The sequence below is a fragment of the Dermacentor andersoni genome, chromosome 5 (assembly GCF_023375885.2).
Source record: "Dermacentor andersoni chromosome 5, qqDerAnde1_hic_scaffold, whole genome shotgun sequence".
Lineage (NCBI taxonomy): Eukaryota > Metazoa > Arthropoda > Arachnida > Ixodida > Ixodidae > Dermacentor > Dermacentor andersoni.
The window spans coordinates 93,858,387-93,883,283 of NC_092818.1; the positions used below are offsets into that span (position 1 = coordinate 93,858,387).

General features: G+C 43.4%; 1 protein-coding gene across 1 annotated transcript in view; it reads right to left on the bottom strand.

The window, feature by feature from the left end:
- LOC126532015 (WD repeat-containing protein 7-like) overlaps positions 1-24,897 on the bottom strand; it is a 178,862-nt gene that overhangs the window by 53,165 nt on the left and 100,800 nt on the right. Inside the window, exons 17-18 of the mRNA XM_072288339.1 lie at positions 5,884-6,056; positions 1,655-1,801 (exon numbers count right to left, since the gene is read on the bottom strand). Of these exons, the coding sequence (XP_072144440.1) occupies positions 1,655-1,801; positions 5,884-6,056 (320 nt within the window). The remainder of the gene's footprint in view (positions 1-1,654; positions 1,802-5,883; positions 6,057-24,897) is intronic.

A 24,897-nucleotide genomic window follows, 5' to 3' on the forward strand; every position in this document is an offset into this window, starting at 1 on the left:
TAGCATATGCTTTGGCAGCAATGAAAAGTGTAAATCTCACGGGTGTTTTCCGGATATCCTATTCCCGGTCTGCTAACCTGAGAGGTGACCGCGTGACATAACGCCAGCTGTAGTAGTCACACAATAGGCGATTGCGCACTGTTTATCGTAAATCGCTTAGCTTATTATATGCAAGACTTCGCGAGTTCTCGCAACGATAATTACCCGTAGCCGTTGCTTATAGATACTAAGTGATACTAATCGTTTTTGAACAACGCAAGTTCGGGAGCACGAGCTGCAGGCTTGACGTTCAACATCGCCCCCCCCCCCCCCCTTATTTTTTTACGAGTGCAATAACGTTATAATTGGACAAAAAAAAATACTCTGATGCAGTTTTGTTTTTAACGTATTTGGGCCTGGTGAGAAATGTGACTGCTGAGTACAGTCACTGAAATTGATTGCACAAAAGATCATGCATATGTTTCTGAGACAGACCAGCACAAAAAAAAAACAACGATCGTTTGCACACAGATGTACCTGACAAAAATTGCACGCACGACCCCAGGAACGTTGTTAGGGTGCTTCACATCGGGACTAAATAAAAAAACTACTTGTTTTTGTTTCACATATTTTTAAGCGCTGTGGCTTCTTCTGCATTAAATTTCCGTATGCTTCAAGAAACTTTTTTTAGTTTCTTTAAGACCTCTCAACCTCGGCCAAGGCGCAGCAGCGCCGCTTGGCCGAAGTTGAGAGGTCGTCTATACCACGTCATTCGACAAGTGTCTGACGTCACGTATGAGATGGTGTGTGCCAGCACAACTACATCTGTCCCGTTGTACAGCGACGTCGTCCACGTTTCGTGACTGAAGCGTTACCACCATTCCTCTGCTGAGGGATCCTTAGTCGCGGCGTACTGACGCTTCTTCAGCCGGGAGTCTAAACGAGGGTCATGCTACGTCCTATTTCAAGGTCATGTAGACCCTTGAATCCAGTGGGACATACTGACCCAGTAGCACATGGCTGCCCACATATTTAGGCTGCAATATATCCAAAGTCAGCCCACGTACGGTAAGAGGCTAGAGACATACCCTTTACGGAAAGGTGCTGGTAACCCGCTAACAAAGACCGTTCTTAAAATTTATTTGGCGTTTGACGGAGTCCACCAAAACTTTCTCCTAAAGCATGTGTGCATATGTGTATATAAATAAAATGTATATATAAAAATATTTATGCGTGTGGAGATAATGTATACATCGAGCTCTTGATAAAAAAACGGTCTGCACTTGTACATTTCACAAGTCCCTCCCTCTCTCCCTCTCTCTCTCTCTCGTTACTTACATAATGATAATCAGCATCATCGTGACCATAACATGTAAAACATATAATCAATTACACATCCATCATAGGGAATCGCATTGATATCACCAATCATCATCACAGCATGGATGCATCACCAATATTTTAAGAAGCTTGATCACTACAAAATTATCTTAGCGTGCATAACAGGCCGCAAACACAGAAGGCACACGGGGTAGAATGCCGGCAATGCTGTGTGTTGTCCCATGCATCTTATGTGGGTGCCTTTTCGTTCATGTGGCTACAATTATGGAATAACCGCTCAACAAGCCGAGATATCCAAACTAGCCGCTGTTCTACAATGAACTGGCAGCCTTGCCTTGTCAAAGTCTGGGTCGAGTCCCCAAGCGTGCAGCAGGGACAGTAAAAGCTGAGCGACCTCCATGGTCAGGTTGGTTTCGGCCAGGCTGAGGTGCTTCAGCTTCTCACTGGCTTCCACTGCCGCTGTACTCTTGGTATATTCCAGCTGTCAGGCAAGAAAAAAAATCGGGGAGGCATTGTGCTTTTATGGGGCCCACACAAAAGTGTTCATGAATCAAGAACGCACACAAAAAGACAGACTTTAAAAGAATGTTTGCATTGAGATATGCTGATACTGTTGCAACGGTGTTTATTACTACGAGCGTTGTGCCGGAAGTTATTATCAGAGGTTTATAGCAGGGTCGTTCCATCAACTGTCCCAGAGGGTTCACTCGGCTCTCACCAATCTTATTCTAAGAAAATATGGGATAATTATTGTGACAGGAAGATCCTTTCCTCAAAATATTTGATCTGAAAAAAGTTTTGTACATTGGAAGGGCATTTGAGTTTTCTGACGCGACAGCAATTCAAGTGGGACAAAAGAAAGACAGAAAACGAGTTTCTTATTTAGTGTCAAAGACTTGCGCTATTATAGTTGGTAGACTTCTTTCTTTATTACAAAATTATTTAGGCGCTATTTTATTATTTTTGTTTCTGTAATTTGCTGAAAAATTCGAAAAATATAGTGTTGCCTAAGAACTACATGCAAAAAATACCTGAATACGAAAGCCCGAAAATACTTTCGTACTAATGTCCAGAAAGAATAGATGACATAATTTGAATTATGCCTCAACCTTGTGCAATTGCCTCGCAAAACTGCGCAGAACTTGCGAAAGACGACATTTTTGCCTATATTTATGCGCCGAAAGAGCACTGGCGCAGTCCTTGTAAATATTTGGCAAATAGCATTCATCATGTAAAAGAGAACAACTATTTCTACAGAATTTTTAAAAAAGTAATTTTTTTAAGGAACAAAGACATATTTTGGAGTGGAGACCAACAGTGCAAAATTTTAAGTTGGACTTCACAACTTTCTGGCTTCAAATACAAACTGGGCTCACACGCACACGGTACTGAAATGCTGAAGATGAATTAGCTGTGTCCGATGGATGCTAGAACACGCGCTTCTCTAATAATAATTATGGGGTTTTACGTGCCAAAACCACTTTCTGATTACGAGGCACGCCGTAGACTCCGGAAATTTCGACCACCTGTGGTTCTTTAACGTGCACCTATATCTAAGTACACGGGTGCTTTCGCATTTCGCCCCCATCGAAATGCGGCCGCCGTGGCCGGGATTCGATCCCGCGACCTCGTGCTTAGCAGCCCAACACCATAGCCACTAACCAACCACGGCGGGTAACATCAAGTGTCACAGAATAAGAACACGTACACTAGGAAACGCACAGTGCGACTTCTACAACCACACTACTTGCGTAGATTCCGCAGCGCTTCCTGCTAAATATGAAAATTAGCGACCACGGCGGGTACGCGCTTCTCTAGCATTTTAATGTGGTCTGAATTAACAGAGTTTCAGTTTCCAGCTAAATTTTCTATACATGCGGTGTTTCAGAGAACGCGTTCGTATTTCCTTAAAGCCCTTAAATTCCTTAAATTTGTACAAATCAAAACCAAGGCTCCCCCAACAAATGTTAAAGAATGCACTGCGCATGTCCTGAATTTCGATAAAGCTGACGACACGAGCATCATTGATTATTTGTCGTTGCAGCTAACCAGTCTGAGCTCTGACGTTGACGTCAATGCGTTGTGAGCAAGGTTCAATACCATTATCTTGCACTGCGTAAACTCATTCGTACCATAGAGGAAACAAAAAGAAGAAATAAGCGTAATCCCTGGATAACGCGAGAGATTGTTCGTGTGAAGCGAAAAATAGGAAGACAAAGGAAAGCAAAAAGTCGTGAAATGCTATCTAACCTAGCTGCACAGCTGCGAATAAAGCCTACGCAAGCAAAAAATAAATAGTACGAAGAAACACTTAAGAACTTAATGGTATCCTCTCCGCAAAAGTTTTGGCCTCACTTCTCGCGAACTGCTCAAAGCCAATACAGCATTGCTATGTATAATTACTGTTATGTAAATTTTGTGACGTATGTGATGTAACATGTATCATGTAAGTTGTAAAATGTAGTATCGTGAGGCATTTTTGGCTTTACATTGCTGCTTTATGTAAGCAATGATGGGTTTGGGCCATATTTATACCCCACCCCTGTATCGGCCCAATCGGCCAACGGTACCTGCAAAAAAAAGAAAAATATCAAGATGCCCAAAGAAAGTGACTTCCTCGGCGTTTTCTTTGTCACAGAGGCGTACATTCAAAATGGCTCGAGCTAGTAAATAAACAACCAATACTCGAAAAGAGACTATTGATCCTACAATGCAAGAGTTTAATCCCGCAATGCGGAGTGTTTATAAGCACTTCCAGACGTGCCGAGTTTGAGGCTTCTGATTTGTTCAGGAGTTCCGGCCTACAGCACCCAGAAAACGGAAACTGAACTGACAAAGAGCGCCACTGTTAGGCCCTTTGCAGACGTACGTGAGTGACTTGAATACGCTTCACATTGGGGCGGGCATGAATCGAACGTCAAGTTCAATCGTGTGTCCTGGCTCGACTATAAGGTTAATTAGTTCAATTCACATTATTGCTTGTTTTAAATGTTAGCTTGAGTTACTTTAGAATGAATGAATCAGTGATAAAAGAAAAACCGAGGAAATTGATTTCTGTGGAACACCCGTTACACATACAAAAAATATTTGCTGGAAACTGGAGCTTTAAGCCAAGCCACATCAATGTACTATACGACCGCGTCTTCTGGGCATTATTTCGAACAAGTCGAACCCAGCTACAGCATTTCAGTACCGTGTGCGTCACTACGGTTTGAATTTCCAGTCTTGAAGTCGTGCAATGAAGCCCAACGTACAAAATTTTGCGATGCGGGTTTCACGTTCAAAATATTTTGCTTCCTTGAAACAAAAATTACTCTTTTAAATCTTTCTGCAGAAATAGTTGATCTCTATCTCCATAATGGACGTTATTCGCCGGATTTGTACGTGAAACACTAATATGTTCCACTGACGCGTGAACACACCAAAGTGCTGTGCTTTCCACGTTCAGCGAGGTGTTTCGGGGTTATTGCGTAATATTGAGGCACAAAAAAAATTTTGGCAGATAACATGCGGCGTGGGCATTCGTATGCAAAAATTTTTTAGGATTTCGTACCCAACAATTTCAATGCGATTCGCGTTATTTGGAAATTTCACGCAATTTGCGGTATACACCTGTATGTCTGTCTGTCCTGTCTTGTGCGTGCCTAACCTCTTTCGTGGCGGTGCCGCAGGGGACTCCCAAGTACGTGTACAGATAAAAAAAATCAGGTTTCTTAAAAACCGATTGGCGACTGTAAAGCATTTTTTCTACTAGAATATATATTTTGAGCCAGGTTAAAACCTTTACTTACTCATAGCCATCCAAATTTTATGCTTGTTTCGTTATTTCCGTTAAATCATTATCGGCATGCTTGTTATATCCAGGTTCAACTTATATGTTGATAAAAAGTATGAGGTATAACGAAGGAATATCATGCGACTTCGTTATAATGGGGTTCCAATGTACTAAAATAGTAAACAATTGAAATGAGTACATCATTGCGTCAGGTCAACGCTGAAAACATGGCAGGGTGAAACAAGGTGCCTGAAAAGAATTTCAGCAACGAGCAAAAAATGCCGAAAAATGTTAAGAAATAGTTTCAAACATAAAATGTATCGCCATCATATCCATACTTAAATGCACAGCAGGACAAACACCTCATCCGGCTGTCTGTCTTGCAACTGCTGACCTCACCTTTTTCAGAGAACTTTCGTAATTTATTTACACCTTTCTTTCTGCCATCCTCTACTGCACTTACGGTACATTTGTACCAATTCATTGACTTTAACATATCTTGAGGGTATGTACTGTACCTGCCATGGCCTGCACGTCTGTGATTCCCCCTATTAATCTAACTTGGAACATCGGCTACTCGCGACTGCTCTCTAATCCGCACCTCTGTCTTGCTGTCTCTTTACATTAACGTAAGATATTTCGCTCCATCGCTCATTGCGCACCCCTTATTAAGCTACTTCATCTCCTCCCAGTTTTGGCTCCATGGGTTAGTAACCTATGTAATGCACAAATGGGGATGTATTAAACGACACTAAATTAGGCAAGAGTAGTAACAGAAGGTAGCACACCTTGGTGCCTCCTAGAACTTGAAATGTCGGGATGCCAACACTCTCTGCTGTGGCTTGGATTTTTGACGCTGCACTCTCCGCCGTGGCTTGAATTATTGACGCTGCAGTCCCTGCAGTGCCTTGGATTTTCGATGCTGCAGTCTCTGCGGTGTCTCTTACTATGGCAATGAAGCCTGCACCAGGATGCCCGACAAAATTAGACAGTGATCCTTTTTTAAAATTAGGCAAGAGTTTCTGCAGATTGTCAGCTGTCAAATTGTTTCGAAAAAAAAAAAAACTTAACTGATTGCATACGTACTCAGGCTTAGTAAAAGGTTTGCCAAAACAGTTACCAAAAGCTGGTAAGCATCTCATGTGAAACTGGGATGAAAAGATATTGAAATAAAATTGAATTGAAATAAAATTGAATAAAAGCTGATGTACGTGTACAAAAAAAGATACACATTGTTTAACTTCTACCCTAGGTGACACGCTTATGTTCACAAAAACATAAGTGAAGTTCATCATACAAGTAACTAAGCAAGTATAGCTTTACTGTCTCTGGAGGCAGCCTAAACTGTGAATTACAATTAGCAGCCTGCTGTTTGGTAAATGTGGTTAAGTATGAAAGCGCGTGTGTCTTTGTGGCACTAACAGTGTCGGCGTATGAGTAACTATTATACAATGGCCTCTGGTAAAAAATGAAACAACTTCATTTAAGTTGTCACTTTGGAAAGAACTCATAAATGAAATGAAAACGCAGTGTCTGGGCCAACTTTTCAAGAAACGTAATAACTGGGAAGCCTTTATAACATTCAGTCACTATTCAAGACTGAAAGGGTTACATGCCGTTTGATGCAGATAACTCAATAGTAGGAGATGGAAATAATAGGTGGAAATCGGTTAGTATACCGTAATAATTTGGGCGCAGGATATATATTTTTTCGGAGGGAGTCTAAGCCTTCAGTGAAATTAGCAGCCTGCTGTGTGTTAAATGTGGTTAAAAATCAAAGCACGAGTGTCTCTTTTAACACGAATAGTATCGAAGTATGAGTACCAAGGTTTGAAAAGAACTGATAAACAAAAATTTACCGGAACTTGTGTATTGTTTTTCTGAACTTTTTGTAAGACAATGGGACATATGTGACCCACTTGAATATGTGCGCGAAAACGCCTATTTTATTTATCTACACTTTACTTACATCGCCGCAAGGCATAGAGTAGGGGGGGGGGGGCACATGGATCGCTACATAAAACAAATGAAATGTTGTGCAAGACGCGTGATAAAAAAGAACAAAAACACGCAAATTATGCGAACTTATACATAATATATAGAGAAATCACCACAAACATACATTGTAAACAACAGGGACACTTCAGGAGAATAATTCCCTTTATGTCGACATTGTTGATGTCGACCTTATCATAGGGAAGAGAAGAATAATTCATTATTAGTTCTGTTCACGATATCGTATGGCAGCCGGTTTCATTCTTGTATTGTTCTTACGAAGAACGAATTGCCCAAAGTGTGCGTCTTCAACGGGTATGATAATATTTTTCGTGATTTATGCGGACGAATTATCCCGCCTCATTGAGCTAATTAGCTCAAAGGTTACAATCTTGGTATCTGGCACAGGCAATTTAACAAAAAGTTGGTGCATATAAAGAAAGATTTGTTATAGGGTTACAAAATCTAAGCGCACGAGCGTTTTTTATTTGGTCCCCGTCGAAATGCGGCTGCATCCCACCCCGAACGGGGAGCTAATGCCATGGCCACAAAGCAACCGCGGCGTGCACTGAAAGTGTTGATTTGATGCGTGACCGCTTCTGTAGTGCGGCCCAGACCATACGGTGCGCATTCTTCCGGTTCTTTGTCTTCACGTCCTGCGTAGGCTGTTCACTTGAAAATTTCCACGCTGTTTATATTTCACAAATAGCAGGAACGTACCGTATACCGCCCCCTTGAACCTAAATTTAGCCAATTTGTCCGCAACCGCTGTCGTGTCAATACTAGTACCGTTTCCTTGCCTTCTCACGTCGGCTTTTCCCTATCGAGCTGTAAAATAAATAGGAAGTTAATCATTGAAAATTTGTAATTAGCTGAGTTTGTGTTCACATGGCTCGTGCTTGCCGCGCTCCAAGCCGGAGGATTACGTACAGGTGCTAGTGCGCCTACGTACGTACATGTGTTATGACGTCGCTCATGGTCACACGTGACATCATGGATAATTCTAGGCTATAGATCTGTTATTAGTGCAATATGTCGCTCGAACGGACGACTTAAACCTTAGAAAAATAATAAAGCACACAAACCTAATGTCTGCATGATTTTGTTTCACTTCGCACCGCAGCAAGAGAGATGTACTTCCGTTTCGTCTTTTTGTTCCCATGTCATGCAGGTCGCGCTCTCAGACACCGAAACTATGCCATTTTTCACCGTGTCCGAGAGCGGGATGACGCTCTGTGATCCACTTGTGCCTGCCTCACTATTCGTGTAGCACTGACTTATACCGCTAGTCAGGTGTCCTCGTGCAATGCTCGAAAAATCTTGTGGCGCGCGAAAAGAGACAATCGCGACAGATAGCGCGCGACGCCGTCAGCGGAAGTGCGCCGCGCCGCAAAAAAAAAGCGAGGAGAAAAAAAATGAAAGCGGGTCCCGTGACGTATGCGACACTGGTACCTCGACGTCCGGCATGGGAGAACGCAGGGAAGGAATTTCGCTTACGGACTGCTAGACAGGGCAAGTCGAGAGAGCGTCTATGTTGGAGGTGAAGCTTGACTCAAGGGTTTGCGACAGTGAAGTATTTCTATCTCGGCAATTAATGAGCCGATTTGAAAAGTGTTTGCGCCAGAACGCTATCTACAGGACACGGAACAACTTCCAGCATATAACCAAAATTTGCTATGGGCCATGGTGAGGAAAGCTTTAAAGGCAATTCTATAGAAATCATTCCAGGTTTCCTTCCGTAACCGTACTTCGTAAAATATTTTTCAGAACTTTTATCATTTGCGAATGTTTACCTCGCTGTTAAGGATTGAAAATCTTGAAAATATTTTGTGAGACTGTTTACTAAGGAAAACAGAATGTTCAGACAACGCAAAAACGCAAAGTCTGAAGTAAGGCGCCAAAATGTCAATTTTACACAAGTTTTTATTTTCCATCGTTTCTAATATCCAAATGGCCCTCACGGGACCGAAACAGTTTTTTCCGCTCAACATCTTTTGAGAAAATTCTGCGCATGTAATGCTCATATAGTTGTATTTTCTTGTAATTGTTTGCGAGAAATGGACATTTTTCGAGTGCCAGGGTAGGAAGAGTTGGCGTGGAATGACCCTGTTGCTGAATATTCGTTGCACTATTCTAGACGAATAAATTGACGTTGATTTTTGAACCTTCCGGGCACCGTGATTAATTCCCATCCTATTCGCTCACCTTCCTAAGCAACGTGCAGAAGCAATTTTCGTCAAGTAACCGCCGAATTATTTTGGCCTTAATAAGTACGCCACCCCTATAGTTTAATGAAACCCTTGCGCGACAGCTGAGGCGATGCGCAAGCTCGGAGAAGGAAACTGCAGACGTAGTTGTCAAAATCACCATCATCATCATCATCATCATAGTCATAATCAGCCTATCCTATGTCCACTGCAGGACGAAGGCCTCTCCCTGCGATCTCCAATTACCCCTGCCAACCGATTCCAACTAGCACCAGCAAATTTCCAAATTTCGTCGCACCACCTAGTCTTCTGCCGTCCTCTACTGCGCTTTCCTTATCTTGGTACCCATTCTGTCACGCTAATGGTCCAACGGTTATCTAATCGGCGCATTACATGACCTGCCCAAGCCATTTCTTTCTCTTAATGTCAATTACAGTATCGTCTATACCTGTTTGCTCTTTGATCCAAACAGCTATCTTTCTGTCTCCTAAAGTTATGCCTAGCATTCTTCGTTCCATCGCTCTTTGCCTGGTCCTTAACTTGTTCTGAAGCTTCTTTGTCAGTCTCCAAGTCTCTGGCCCATATGTCAGCACAGGTAAAATGCACCGATTGTATACCTTCCTTTTCAATGATAACGGTAAGCTTCCAGTCAGGAGCTCACAGTGTCTGCCGTATACGATCCAACCCATTTTTATTCTTCTGTAAATTAGCTTCTCATGGTCAGGGTTCTCTGTGATTAGTTGACCTAGGTAAACGCACTCCTTCACGGACTCTAGAGGCTGACTTGCGATCCTGAACGCTTGTTTCCTTGCCTGGTTGTTCATTATTATCTGTGCCTTCTGCATATTAATCTTCAACCCCACTCTTACACTCTCCCTGTTAAGGTCCTCAATCATTTGTTGTAACTCGTCTGGATTGTTGCTGAATAGAACAATGTCATCGGCAAAGCCAAGGTTGCTGAGATATTCGCCGTCGATCCTTATTCCTACGCCTTCCCAGTTTAATAGGTTGAATACTTCTTCCAAGCACGCAGTGAATAGCATTGGAGAGATTGTCTCTCCCTGTCTGATCCCTTTCTTTATAGGTACCTTCCTGCTTTCCTTTTGTAGAATTAGGGTAGCTGTAGAACCTCTGTAGATATTTTTCAGGCTATTTACGTAAGCGGTCTGCACTCCTTGATTGGTATCTCAACTAAATCAAATGCCTTTCGTAATCTATGAAAGTCATAATAAAAAAATTAAATTATGGTGTTTTACGTGCCAGAACCACTTTCTGATTATGAGGCACGGCGTAGTGGAGGACTACGGAAATTTCGAGCACCTGGGGTTCTTTAACGTGCACCTTAATCTAAGCACACGGGTGTTTTCGCATTTCGCTTATGAAAGCCATATAGAGATGTTTATTGAACTCTGCGGATTTATCGATAACCTAATTAATTACATCGAAGTAATCCATTGTAGAGTATCCCTTCCTGAAGTCAGCCTGTTCCTTTGGTTGACTAAAGTCCAGTGTTACCCTTATCCTATTGGAGATTATTTTGGTGCATATTTTATAAAATACTGGGAGTAAGCTATAATGGGCCTATAATTTTTCAGTTCTTTAACGTCTCAGTTTTTGTGGATTAATGTAATGTTTGCGTTCGACCAGTTTTCTGGGACCTTTGCAGTTTATAGACACTTCGCATAGAGAGCCGCCAGTCTTCTAGCATCGTGTCTCCCCCATCTTTTATTAAATCGACTGTTATTTCAAGTTGCCCTGCCGCTTCTCCCCGTTTCAGAATGCTAAAGAAATAGAAGCATTCACTCTAACCAGCATATGATCTTAACGTCACTTCTATTTCTGGAAGCGATGTCGTACATCTTCTTTACTTTTTGTTTACAAAAGTGGTCCGCACGACACACAGACGGTGACGCTTGCAACACGCGACCAATTTCTTGGAACATGAGCTCCTACGAAAACTTCGCTACCAGTTTACGTATACCTTGCTTAGAGCTTGAAAAAACTGGACGCCAATTATTTTACTATAGCAAAGAGCTTCAGTTGGCACTTTCGTCAGTTTTCGTGGTCGGTTATTTGTGGCTAGCAGAGAACTTTCACTGCGCAAAGAAACTTCGGGTTCTCTCTCGCCCACTCGTATTCCGCTGCGTGCTCACCAGCTAACCGCCCCAATATGGACGTGATGCGAATCATTTTGCAGGTAGGTAGCTATCCAGCATTGTTGGGGGTTCTGCAAAGCGTCGACAGCACGTTTCTGTAAATCGTGTAATTGTGTGCGTAACGCGAGCGTAGGGTCAACCACAAAAGTTTACGCTCCACAAGATCTCGTAAAACGTTTGAATTTCCGAGCAGCTGATGTGAATTGCGTGTGGAATTCCTGTTAGGAGTGAAAAGGGGTCTGTTGATTGCCCAAAGACCTGTATAGCTTCGGAACACTACACTTCTGCTCCCACCAGACTCTGCGACGCTGTGCTCAAGATAGCGGGTTGTCAGCTGGAAGAAGACAACTATGGAGGAATGTCATGCCCTGGAACTGTGCTCGCTGTCAACACAAATGTGACGTCACTTGCCAGAGGGGCAGCAGCACAAGCAACGTCAACAGCAAAGAGAAAAGCCTTTTCCTTCCGAAGGTTCTAAAGGCGGGATCCGCTAGTTAGCAAGCATGTGCGTATGCTGAAGGTTGAGGATTAGCATTTTCATTTCAATCATTCGAGTGCTATTTTGCTTCGCTTTCGTTTCATGTGGCACTGGACATGTAGATATGTAAAATAAACGCCAGTTATAAATGTTATCCATTACCAGCCATCCTTCGGCACGCAACAGTGGCTCTTCTTGGTGGCAGAATGTTAGAAATTTCTGGACGCCATCCTGGCAGCACGTTGAACTGGACGTCGCTGAGTAACCTTTAAACCTCTGGATCCCCAACAGCGTGGAGACGATTGCAGAACGTCTTGGGGTGTGCGGTTAAAAGAGCGTGAGCTTCAGATAAAGATTAGGTGGATAAATAAATCGAGCCTCCATGGTAGAACGAATAAGGCGACAGAAAAAGAACACCCACGAGAAAGCTGTCATAGCCAACTCCAAAATGTCTTGGCAAAATATATATATTTTTTTTACCCGCATGCTAGGTTGAAATTTTTACTTCTTATTTTTATTCTATTGTAACCTACTTTGGTGCTGTTTTCTGCGAAGGCCAGTCTCACATGATGTGCAAACAGGCGTTGTCAATGTATGCATGTGCACAGCAGTACAAGAAATTATAGGGTGTTACGCGCAAAAAGCCCTATCTGATTATGAGGCACGCCCAGTTTGGGTGAGTACGAATTGATTTGGGCAACCTGGGCTGTGCACCGTCTCTTTATCTAAAAATTCATGAGCCTTGTTGCATTTTGCGCTCATCGAAATGCGGCACCGTGGCCGCGATCAGTTCTCTTTACCCTGACGCCAGTCAATACCTCCGAGTCCCCGTGTGTAATTGTGTACTTGCACCCACAAGGCTTCCTATATAATTGTTGGCTCTTGACGTACCGTCGGGTTCGTGGCACAATCGCGTGTTTCTGGCTTTCTTCGCACGTACAGCGCAGCTCAGAAAGAAGGGAAAATCTTTTTCATAGGTCCTTGAGGCTCTCATAGTGATGACACAGCTATTGCTTCTGAGGTGAATATCGCATATTTTATAATCTAATAAGAAAATGTAACCCAAGTTGATACGTTGGACTTCTTATCCTTTGAGTGTAGAGGAGCGAAATAATTTGCCGTGTCTTGCGCTAAACGTTGTATTATGGAATGGAAAGTTTTATCGCCTATTTGGTGCAATTTACTGCCTTATGCGTTGCCTAAGTATTTCAGGCGTCACTAATTGTTCGTTAGTTAGGTACATATTCCTACACTCTTTAAGTGACAATTACGTATCAAAAATGAACAAAACCGGCTTTTTGCGTACATATGATCCGCAGATCATTCACTAAGAACACATCTGGTGACGAGGAGTTGGAGCAGGAGTTGGAGTCGGAGCAGGAGTTGGGGTCGCTGGAATTTATATTTCGTGCGTGAGCCGCTCATCAACATTACATTACAATAACGCTACAGCGAAAGTTTGAGAATCGTTAAAGTTGTGATTGCAAGGTTGAGATTCGCAAATTATTTCAAGTAACCGTGACGGCATCTGGAAACTTGTTTGTAGTCCATACTTTAGTTCCTATTCGTAGCCGTAGGAACACTGCTAGTAACTACATATAACAACGTACAAGATCGATAGGGTTTTCCTGCGCAACTATTAAAAGCACAGTTTTGTCTTTCGCAAGAGAGCCTAGTTTAACGTCCTCACGTATGTACAGAAAATATTAGGAAACATGTAAATTATACGAGAAAATTTGTCTTCGAGGCATCTTTGTTATATAATTCTGCTTCAGAAACTGTTCGCTTCTTTCAAGCTAGGCGAAGCCCCACTTCTCTTTCAAATGGCTTTTAACAGTGGCAGGTACGTTTCACTTGTGTACTCTACATGCTCTTGATTGCTTCCCATATTTCTTGCTCCGTACGCATTGTCAGACCGGATAAAAAATATGAACAGCTGTTTGCTACTCTGCGCTCGCATATTTCCCCGCCGGATGAGCTAGCATTGGTAACGTCGAAAGACTACTGGAGTTCATGCAATCGTTGTTTGGTATACGAGTTGCCTTGGGCTGCAACTTTGTGGACACTTCCGAGTAGATCTTTTCTCATGTATATCAGGGGAAATGCGGATACGGTTGTCAAAACAAACGTGCTTGCACTAAATCTTGGGGAAAACGCTATGGAATATCTAAAGGTGTGTCTCACATATCCTGGTAGTTTTTCATTGGTGGATTGCTTCTTGTTTGAAGAAAGTGCTGCAGAACATTGCCATGTACAAATGGTACATTGTGCAAGACAAACGGAAGCACAGCAGGATGTTCAGATCTGCCACTAACACGCACTCTTCGACTGAGTGCTAGAGAATGTCACCGTTTCGCGCGTAAAGATAACTTCAAAAATTTACAGCAAATCAGGCTCAGAAATGAAGTAGTACATGTAGGCTGCGTAATTCAGAATAATCCATCCTTCGCTTGCGGCTCAGGGACCGTTAGTATCGTCTTGGACGCACTCACTTTGTTCAATGTCACTTTGAAGCGGTTCTTCACCAACAATCCATCCAATGTGCCCTATATGCTCGCCGAGGGAATTGTCGACATCTTGGGAACCGAGGTATTGTTTGTGTCTACTAGTGCTAAATATTATAGCACTGATCTATTTATTTCTCAGATGGATGAAGTGTTCTACGTCAAAAGAGCGAGCTTTGTTTCGACTTCTTTTGTGAACATTGTTGTTGAGTCAAAACTAGGAATGTGTCTCCTTCTGGCCGCCCTGATATGCGTTTCACTTGTGTTAGCAGTCGCCGACTTCGCAGAAAGAAGGCCCCAGCGGCTCAGCTCAGTAGTGGACTCCTTTCTGTTTCTCCTGGCTTCATTTTACGCTACGTCTGCACCCATTGCACGGAGAAGAAATCCGTCATTGGCACCGATGGTTCTGCGCAGCGTCTGGCTTGTCGCCATCCTTCCGCTCTCAAACTATTTCCGCAGTGAACTAGTTGCACGCCTCAGTGTAGAATCGTCCGCATATGTTATTGATACGTTGGACAAAATGGACGATGCGCTAAACCGCAAATCCATCACCCCTTGCTTCCGCGTTGGAACTTTCACGCATAACAGCGTTGTAGAGAACATGAGTTACACGACCCTGCACACCAAGCTCAGCCAGGCTTTCTACACGTCCAAACAGAAAGAGTCGCTAGTGTCAATAGACAGTGTCGGCTGCCTGTCGTGTGCAAAACAGAAGGGCCATGTTTGCTTTGTAGACAGGCTCCATGAGTGTTGGCCACACAAGCTTCACGATTTCGTTGAATCTAAAGATACGGCAAGTTTATCGATGAGCGGCATTCTGGTTCGGAAAACTTTCGCGCTTAAGAAAAGCTTCCGCAATCTTGTACGCAGATTGAGTGAAACAGGATTTTTCGAAAGCAAGTTTTTCTGCAGTATCCAGCTTCCCAATTTGGAGAACCTAGATACAGCATGTCAGTCAGTCCAGATGGCTGAGCTTAGTAGCTTTCTACTTCTTTTTTTTCTGCTCTTAGCAGCATCAAGCGCAGTTTTTATGCTTGAATTTATCATTCCGAAGGTGCAGTTATTCTTTCCTCTATTCATTTTTTGTTCCATATGAAAGTTTAGTTGAGCCATGACCCAATAATTTTTGTTTAAAGTCACAGAAGAAGTTCCTGTTTTGACAGACAGATAGCAAATGGACGTCTGCCTATGTCTGGTTCTCTTTTTTGTTATTATCATTTAGTTGACGAAGATATTGTGGAAAAGGACCACTGGCCTATTGAACTTTACAGAATCACTGGCGCAATTCTGGTATTGCTGCTTCTTTTGAACGGTTCCACTATGAATTTGAATTGCCGCTAATTAACAACGTCCTCGAATCCCTGCTCGCATAAGAGTGACGACATGTATTTATTTTCTGAAAAAGTTTGCTCCACATCATATTTTGTTCTTTATAACATGGAAAAAAACATGCGCAATACGGTCGTTCGCCGGCTACCTTAATTACCTTGTACATGTTAAACATTCGCACCATCGGATTTTGAAGACAACATCGTTGTTATAAATCAACATCGTTGTAAATCATGTTATAAATCAAAATGTTGTTACAACATCGTTTCGCTATAAATCAATATAACGACGGAACGTATTGCCACTGTCGAAACGAGTTCCAACTTAGGTATGTAATGCAGCAGAATTGCTATTTCGCAGTTCAATAATGTTATTCGGCGCCGTCTATGACCGACGGCGCGAAGCCTATGCGTAAGACTCCGAAGTACAGGACGCGCCCGCGAGTGCGAATGCTGAGAGATATGTCACGTGGCAACCAGGCTCCCCTCTCACGCTTCTCAAGACACGCTGCCGCCAATTTGTGACTGTGCCGAGAATTCCGCCCGTGTCCCCCGAGGCATGACCACCTTTGCGGCGGTCCGGTGCCTGCGGATGCTGATAGCTGTTTGTGCTCGTCGCTCGCCGCAAACGCAGGTTCCCATGGTCAGTGAGCTAAGTGAGATCTTCATTGAAGAGTGGCACATAGCCAGTGAATTCATGGCGTAGCTCACAATGTGCGTTAGGTGCCCTAAGAATGGTAGCGCATTACGTGTGCTTGGATATTATATATTCTATCTTTAGAGCCACGAGGGCATATGCGCTTTTACTGGCTCACAGTATTGTTGAATCGATGAAGCCGCATGGTTATGGTAGTGCCGTTTTTGTTGTCACGCTTTCTTTGTTCTCTTCTTGTTTCCGATGTTGCTTTTGGACTCAATTAAACGCTGTGTGAGCAAGGATGCGGTTGTTTTGAGAGCAAAGTTTACGACCTTTGGCAGAGTCAGTGGAGCAGCTGCTTGTGCGGTGCATTCCTTTTTCTGAATGTTTCCTGTCATGCCGTATTCTGGTCTGTGTTCTATAATGGCACTAACTATTACAACAATACTGATAGTGGAACTCGATGTGCTTGAAAACTTGCTTTTATATGTTTACCTTACTTTGTTTATCTGTACGGAACTGCTTATATTGCAACACTGTGCACGTGCACTCATCAATGGAGACTGAAGCTGCTGCGATGACTTGCAGCTTCCGCGCCCGCCAAGTTCAGCGCGGTGTTGTGCGCTACAGTAAGTCTACGAGAGTGACGCCACCTTGTGCATGTATTTCGGGTGCTTGTGCACGCGGCACTAATGTAGATGAGGACGTAGAACGCGGATTGTTATGAAGAAGTTGTTTTGTTGAAGTAGTGGTGTGAGTTGTAACATAGGGGTTCATTCACAGTGTATGAGTTTCGAGAAGGAAGACATTCCGCCGCCTGCTGATTTTCGTCACAACCATGCTCTGTGCCGTATTTGTGTATGTTGGTGTTCCCTGAATAACATCATGCGCCCTCTTAACGGTGTAACAACGTGTGCACACGTGGTCCCTCCCAACATGGCCGCCACCACCGCGCTGCGTCACTACAGAGCTGTGGGAAAGCAATTTTTCCAATTCTCCTGCGTTGCCCGACCGTTTCCACGTGTGACGTCCGGCGCACGGCGAGAGAGAACCTGGCAGTAAACCTACGGGGAGCAGTCCCGTGGGTTTTTAAAATTTTGGTGAATTGTTCGTGCATCGGGAGACAGCTGAAGTATGAAGTCAGAAGACTAAGCCCCCACAAAGCCGGAGCCTTTGGGAGTAGAGCGACAGGTGGTGGGAGCCCGCAATGATTTTCAGCAGGGGCGAACCAGCAGCCTGACGCCTCTCGAGATCGCAGCACTGACGAAGAAACATCGGATAAGCCCACGCGTTCACACCTGATGTCATAACGTTCCGGCGGACTCTCTTTCTTTTATGGCATTTATTTTTCCGTTGAAAGGTTCTCGTGTTTTATGTTCTTTATATTCTTGCACTGCGCGAGTTGTCGCGTGTATTGTCGCGTGTATTTCTTCATTTCACCGGGAGGCCTGCTTCTGTATGCACATCTGCTGTGATTCTTGCCTTGTCAATGGCATGAATAAACAGACCTTGCTCCTTTTTTTGATTCTATGGCAAATCCTCACGTGGGAGACTTGAACGAGCCTAATGACACGTTTTGAAGTTCTTTGTTACCCGCACACATTCAACTAAGCTTTGCACGTTTCTTTGCAGTATGTTTGGGCGATTTTTCATGCTCCTGCGCGTGATTTTTGTTTATAAACTCCTAAGTCTCTGGTCAGTGGTTTCTAAGGCGTGGGCCTCATTGTCAGTGAGCCGATTTCACAGCGTTTAAGAGCCCCTGAACGAGTTTCACCCTTTCCAGCAAACAAGTGTAGCGTTTACATGACGCTCTGGCGAAAATTCCTCGAGTGTATTGCGGCTCGTCGCGCCTCCTTCGTCAGCAACTGAAATTTCCAAGCGAATGCCTCGCGCATTCGTCTTTAGCTAGCACTGCCCAACCAGAAAGGCAAGATAACAAGCACGAGTGCATCTTCGTGGTGCATGTTTCCTCACTAACCGCGACTAATCCTGCATTGCGGAAGAGGGAACACCGCAAACCAGGGAAAGAAGAGAGAGAGAGAGAGAGAGAGGGGGGGGGGAGTCGATGCTCGACTTGCCTCCTTTCTAGTATGCCTCCGTTCCACCTAGTTTTCATAAACGGTGAGTCAGTGCACTTGTCGGCGTGACACTTCGTTCTGGGTCCTGTAACTATCAAGGGTGACGGAAAAGCATGTACTGTCGCTTTATTAGTACGAATAGAATTATTTGCTTACTTCAGCCGTTCGGCCTGTGTCTGTCTGTCTGTCTGTCTGTCTGTCTGTCTGTCTGTCTGTCTGTCTGTCTGTCTGTCTTCATATGTAACATAATAATTTTGTCCGCTTTAGATGTATTGTTAGATGCAATTCACAGAACTGTGACATCATTTTTCTTTGGTGAGTTAAAGAGTTGTAAATTTGAGTCTCGTTTTCTGAAAATTTGCCATTTTCGCGCATTTTTATTTACCAAATTACCATTTTAAGCAAATTACCATTTTCTTCACGCCAGCAGGCACTCTGTAATCTTTCTTGACTGTGTGTTCTGATTTATTCACTTATTTTGCAATGAAGAAGAGCGCAAGGACAAGGCCCATGCGTGAAGTGCAACCAGTGGGCCAGCCCGATCGCCAGTGCTTAGCACGAGTGTGAGCCGTTCGGGCAACCAGCTGTTCCTGCTTTGCGTCACCTGCTTTCTCGGTTACGAACAGGAGCTACCATCTGAACTGTTCCATACACCCCATTAAAATTTATTTATTATGATCACTGCATGCGCCCAGAGGGTAGTACTTTAGCGGGAGTAATTTCCAGGATAAAGGAAGAAAAATAAAATAAGAGGGTATAAAAACAAAACAAAAATTCAACATCAGTGTCAGTAACAGGCACACAAGACGTGTCAGACGAAGAAAAAGATACGATATGAGAAGTAGAGTGGGCGTTGGTCAACACTTTTGCATCACGACTGCGTTTCGTGCAACTGTCGCCTCACTAAGGCGGAAAGCTCTTACTGGACGCAGTAACAATAGCATTATATGTTGCTCCACTAAGATATTGAGTGTGGAAAAAAATAATGACACACACACCGCGGGGCGGCACCCAGTTTCTCTAATTTTGTTAATTATTCCTTCATTTAGAATATGTGGGGCCTTTTATGTACTGCTGGTGATAAATTTGGAGGTTCTCATGTCTTAACTGGTTCACAACGGAAAGCCTAAACAGTTCTGAAAAGTCTAGGTTTAATTTGGAAAACCCTGATATGTCAGGTTGAACTTGGAAGAATTGATAATGTTATTGAAAAGATCTACTATGTGATCTTACTGCTTACACGCATCCTCCTTGATATGCGAATTTGAGGTATTTTGTCCAAAAATGTACAAAATATAGCATTGGCTGATACGCGCAACTGCTTCAAAGTGAGTTCACTACCGTGGAAAATCTCTTGGCATGAAAAGAAAAACAGAGATACTTGCGAAATACGAATACTAGCGTAAAACAATATACTAACGAACGATTAGTGCTGGTAACTCCATTGCCATATATTAGCAGCATATGAAGCCTTGGTTGTTCTCGCGTTCTTTTTTTTCATTTATCTATGCTATGTAAGAGAAAATTCGCTGTAATTGGCATCGTATGAGTTCGGTTATCCTTACTTGCTATAAGTTATTTAGTAGTGCATAGCAGGGGCTAATCTTCCATAAAATGAATGGCTTTCCGGTCATGGTATGCACGAGGCTCAACAGCATTTATTGTGACATTACAAATAGAGTATTACCATGACATAGTATAATGTAACTAGACTTTGTACTCGTACTACTAGCTACTAATACCGTACAAGGTACTATTACCGTGCTAGTAATTTCGACATTACAAATGAAAGGCAGTCTTTCATAAAGCAAGCCACCTGTAGTAGTTCCTGGCAGTGTTGCTGAATGACTTTTTTCTAGATATGCAGCAATGACACTGTTTGCTGGGAAACTATTCACTTAGTAATTTGTTTATTTATTTATTGCAAACTGTTCACCCTATACTCGGTATCATGACAGGGAGGGTAATATTTTAAATACAATGCGCTGCGATCCACAAAAAAGTCACTCATACCCAATGGACATTCGTGAAAGGAATATGCTGATAAGAAAACCCAAAGTATACTATTTTCGAAGTATTTATCCAATGCATGATAAAAATGAGTGGCACCGACGAGGAAGTACGGAATGCTGGGTATTATCTCGTGTCTACGGGTTCAGACGAACTGCTTCACATTTCTATAGTGCGAAGAAAAAAAGAGAAATTAAAAGCGTCAGTACGTGTACGGACACAGTGTTTAAAAAAATATCTGCTGCACGTGTAGGCGGAACGGCGGACATGAAACGACTGGCTTTTGCTGAGCCGTAAACTAGATTGGATTTGGCTGAAGACACTCTGTTGCCGGACAACATTCCTTGACTACGCCAAAATCGCTGGGGTTTGCATGCGGTCCGCCGCCAAAACTGAAGCGGGAAAAGCCTAGGCGATTTGTTGGACCGCGAGGGCCGCGGTCTTGCGCGGGCCAATGGCGGTACGCACGAACTGGTGAGGTTCTATCACGTGATGCGCGGACCGCGGTCCAAAAGAGCTATTTGGTCCATCGTGTGGAGCGGCCTTTACTCGCTCTGCTTGAGGAAACTTCAAGCTTTGCGTACGTTTATTTTTATCAGTTAGAAAGCCGTCGCAGCCGTAACTTGTGATTATGAGAAAAGTCAACATTATTTTTGATAATACAAACGGAGCAGCGAAAGATAGAAAAAGCCACCGAACGTAGGCAACGTTATCGCAACATAATTTCAAAATGAGCGTCCTTTTTTTAAAAGCAAAGATGGCCCAAAACACAAATTCCAACACCACCCGAGGGCGATAAAAATGCTATGAGCGCGTCATGAACAGAGTACTTTCGTGGCAGCAATTGACGGGAGAAATGCGGCGACGCGCGTAGCTGTCGAACGCCATTGCGTATGGACGCTCGTTAGTATAACTCGCGGGACTCTTCGCACCACAATTTACGGAGGAAAATATCTGCAATGGCGGCCAAGCGCAACGTCACGCAACGTCATATTGACGTTTACGAAAGTGCCTTTCTTGTGACGCTCCTCACGGCATATTCATTCCGCCGCATCAGCAAACTAACAGTTGCTTTCTTGAACCGCGATTACGTGTTCGCGAAATTGTAGATGCATTGCACGGGTTTCTGCACGCTACGGCATACTTTATTATTGAAGCGCTAGCATCGCAGTATAGCTAACCAAGGACCAGAGAAAAGTACTAGTATATACGCAAAATTGAATTTTGCTAAACTTCGCTTCCCGGCACAAATTTAAGAACACCCGAGCTCTCGACGGCCAATCAGAGAGCAGAAAATGGCGGATCATGGCAGTGGTGCTGCCGCCACGCGTATTGAGAATAGAGCCCTAGCTGAGGAGGGGCATACAATGTAAAAATAAAACCTATGCGAAACAAATTTCAATGTTTCTTCGTCAGAATGATGTCAGACATATAAATATCTCGTTTCAAGTATTTTAAGTGTACTAAAGCACGAAATCTGGACATGTTTTTCTATTTTACCATGTATCAGTTCGTTCATTGTGACCACTGCCGGTGAGTTATTTTTGCCGAAGAGATAGCTGGCCTGCGCACTATTATATCCTGCGAAAAAGCGTTGGGATCCTGAAGGCTGCAGTTTCATCCAGTTTTTTTTTTTCTATGGGACCTAGCATTTTGAACGTGTGACATGCACTTTGCTTCAAAGCTGCCTATGCAGGCGCACAGCATTTATTGTCTAAAGAGTTAAGTGGAGAGATATTGTTATCATGCAAGTTCACGCTGCCGCATGCCATGGGCTGTGTCTCGTCGTGACGATAAATGCGGGCCGCGCCGAAAAGAAACGTCACGCCACGTTCGTTCACTCTCCACAACACAGAGATCGAGTGAACCGGCTGTCGGTGACTGCGATGGGCCTTAGGTCACAAAAGGGGCGTACCGTTGTAAGAAACAACCTCTTCAACGAAAAAGCGGCCGCCCCGTGTGAATGCGATATGGGACCGCAGGCAGCATTAGACGCAGTGCAGACATGACATGACAAGAACGTTATTTAAGTCCTGAGGGACTGAGATCTTGGGGAGGCAAAACCGGAGGCTCCCGAAGATCAAGTCGGTGGCTCTGCCCACGATGGGACCGGGAGATGAAGTCCCGCCGCAATGTCGTGGGCCCTCTGGACAGCCTGGAGTTGAATGTTGAGATTGCTGCTCTTGAGAGATTCCTGCCATTGTTCTTTCGTGATGGGTGGAGAGGCGTTAAGGGCTGGGCACAGTCAGAGCATGTGTTCAAAAGAGCATCAGTCACGACCATATTTAGTTCACGACCATGAGTGGTCAGGATCTATCCAGTTAAGGGACCGATGAGTGGGACACGAACTGGTTTGCAGAAGTCTGAGTGTGCTAGTGTGAGGTTTGTTCGATTTGGGGTGAGGGGATGACGAAACACGATGGAGAAGGCGGGGCTGACAGTGTGACGAAAGACAGCGATGAAGACCATTCTGCCTCCGGTCCATCGCGGTCATCTACAGCTTGCTCCATTGATCTCTGCGCGCAGAGCAGCCTTTGCCAATTCGTTCAACTTGTATTTGAGGGCAGTAAAAGCGGGGCGCGTTAGCCGGCACTCACGTGGTATGTTTTTTTTTTACTTCGCGCACTTTAAAAAAAATGCCGCAAGAAAATTAGACAGGGCAGTTATCTTAGCATAGATGTAACAATCCGATGTTTCAGAACAAGCGCTACGACTTTTGAATTGGGGATCTTTCGCAATAGTTATACTTAAAAAGCCAATAAGCAAACTTTGTTATTACCCAGCTTGGCGGATTGGTAAAGTCATCATGAAGTGCTCCGTAATGCTCAGAGCAATAATGCGGCAAGGAATTGCACACGTGCGGTGTCTGTTTCTTTTCTTTAATACTTGGCCCAAGTTCATTGAAACACCGACTGTGCGAAACATGACTGTGTATTACGAGTGTGAGCTGACCATGGTACTTTTCATCAATTGAAACAGAAGTTCTGTTGGTGGGCCATTCCACGTCAACTGTACAAACCCTGGCGTTCGACCAACAACCATATTTCTAAAAAAATTGCAAAATAATTACGGGTATATGTAAGTATTTCTTGCCCAGTGTTTCCCTATTATATCTACTATAATAGTTTCACGCTTTGAATTTCACGAAATGGTGGAAATCCAGGTGTGAACTTTAAATTTGCCAACAATGAACCATTTCTCACATTCTTTCAAACTTCGCATTTTTGCATTGTCGGAATATTGCGCTTTCGTAATAAAACAGTTACACAAAATTCTTTTGTATTACGAGATCCTTAGTACACATGTAAAACTGAGGCAAGGTATAGCATTCTTGGGAATTTTTTTGCAGAACACGGTGAAGAAAGGAAACTTGGAATTATTTTTATAGAATTCTGCCTAACACGTACGATCTGCTAAATTTTTATTGCCGCCGATGTCTTCCGCGGAGGCTCTAAACTGAAAGCTTAAGTTCACCATAAATGCTCTTTCGGCCTATGTTTAGACGTTGGTGCCACACTAAGGTGTTCCATCAAAAATTACGCCGAAAAGAGGATAGAATTGAGAAGCGTGACTGCTTTCGGAACGTAAACTTTAATAGAGCTATTTTGTGTTCTCACCCAGAAAAAAAAATGGATTTAGGTCTTACCATTAATACGTCTTGCTTGGCTCATCGACTTCACCTCATAGCTATCGTATAGACGGGAAAAACAAACCAGCGAAGTTCGGATGGCTGTGAGTGCGAAGAGAAATAAAACCCATGTTCACCAGAAGTTCGTAAAAACTTAAATCTTGCACATATGTATACGTGAGGTAGATCGACATTCTTCGCTTCCGTGCTACTGGAAGTATACGTATGGGACCGCCTCCGCGTGAAGTGGTAAGAGCGGGACGCAAATCATTTTCGTGAGCGTGAACAACTGGGACCAGCACATGCACGACAGTTGTGCATTCATCCCGACACCAGAGAAAAGAAAGCAATAAATTTGGTCAATATTGTTGATAGGCCGCATTATTGATCATATTTCAGAAGTTCCGTGATATGTCTCTACTATTGTTGGAGGTACTTTGACCTGGTCGACAGAAGTCGACAAATATTGTGTCGGGACACACAGTTCAAGGTCGTTGTGAAGTCAAGAATGAAGAAACCAATAGGTACGACTGTTTATTATTCAGGGGAATTGTCGTACTTATGCCAATGATATCGTTATATTTTGACGGTGTTTGTTGTCGCGTATATATGCGAGATGATAATGTATAGGTTTTGCGGAATTTTAAAGAAACAGGCAACTGCACATGACATAATTCTATTCATCGGGCGGGATTAGTTAGCGAGATGGGCATTACGTGTAAGAGAAATCTAAACATATTTTCATTTGAAGAAGTCGCAGCTTTGCCCAAAAGCCGAAGCA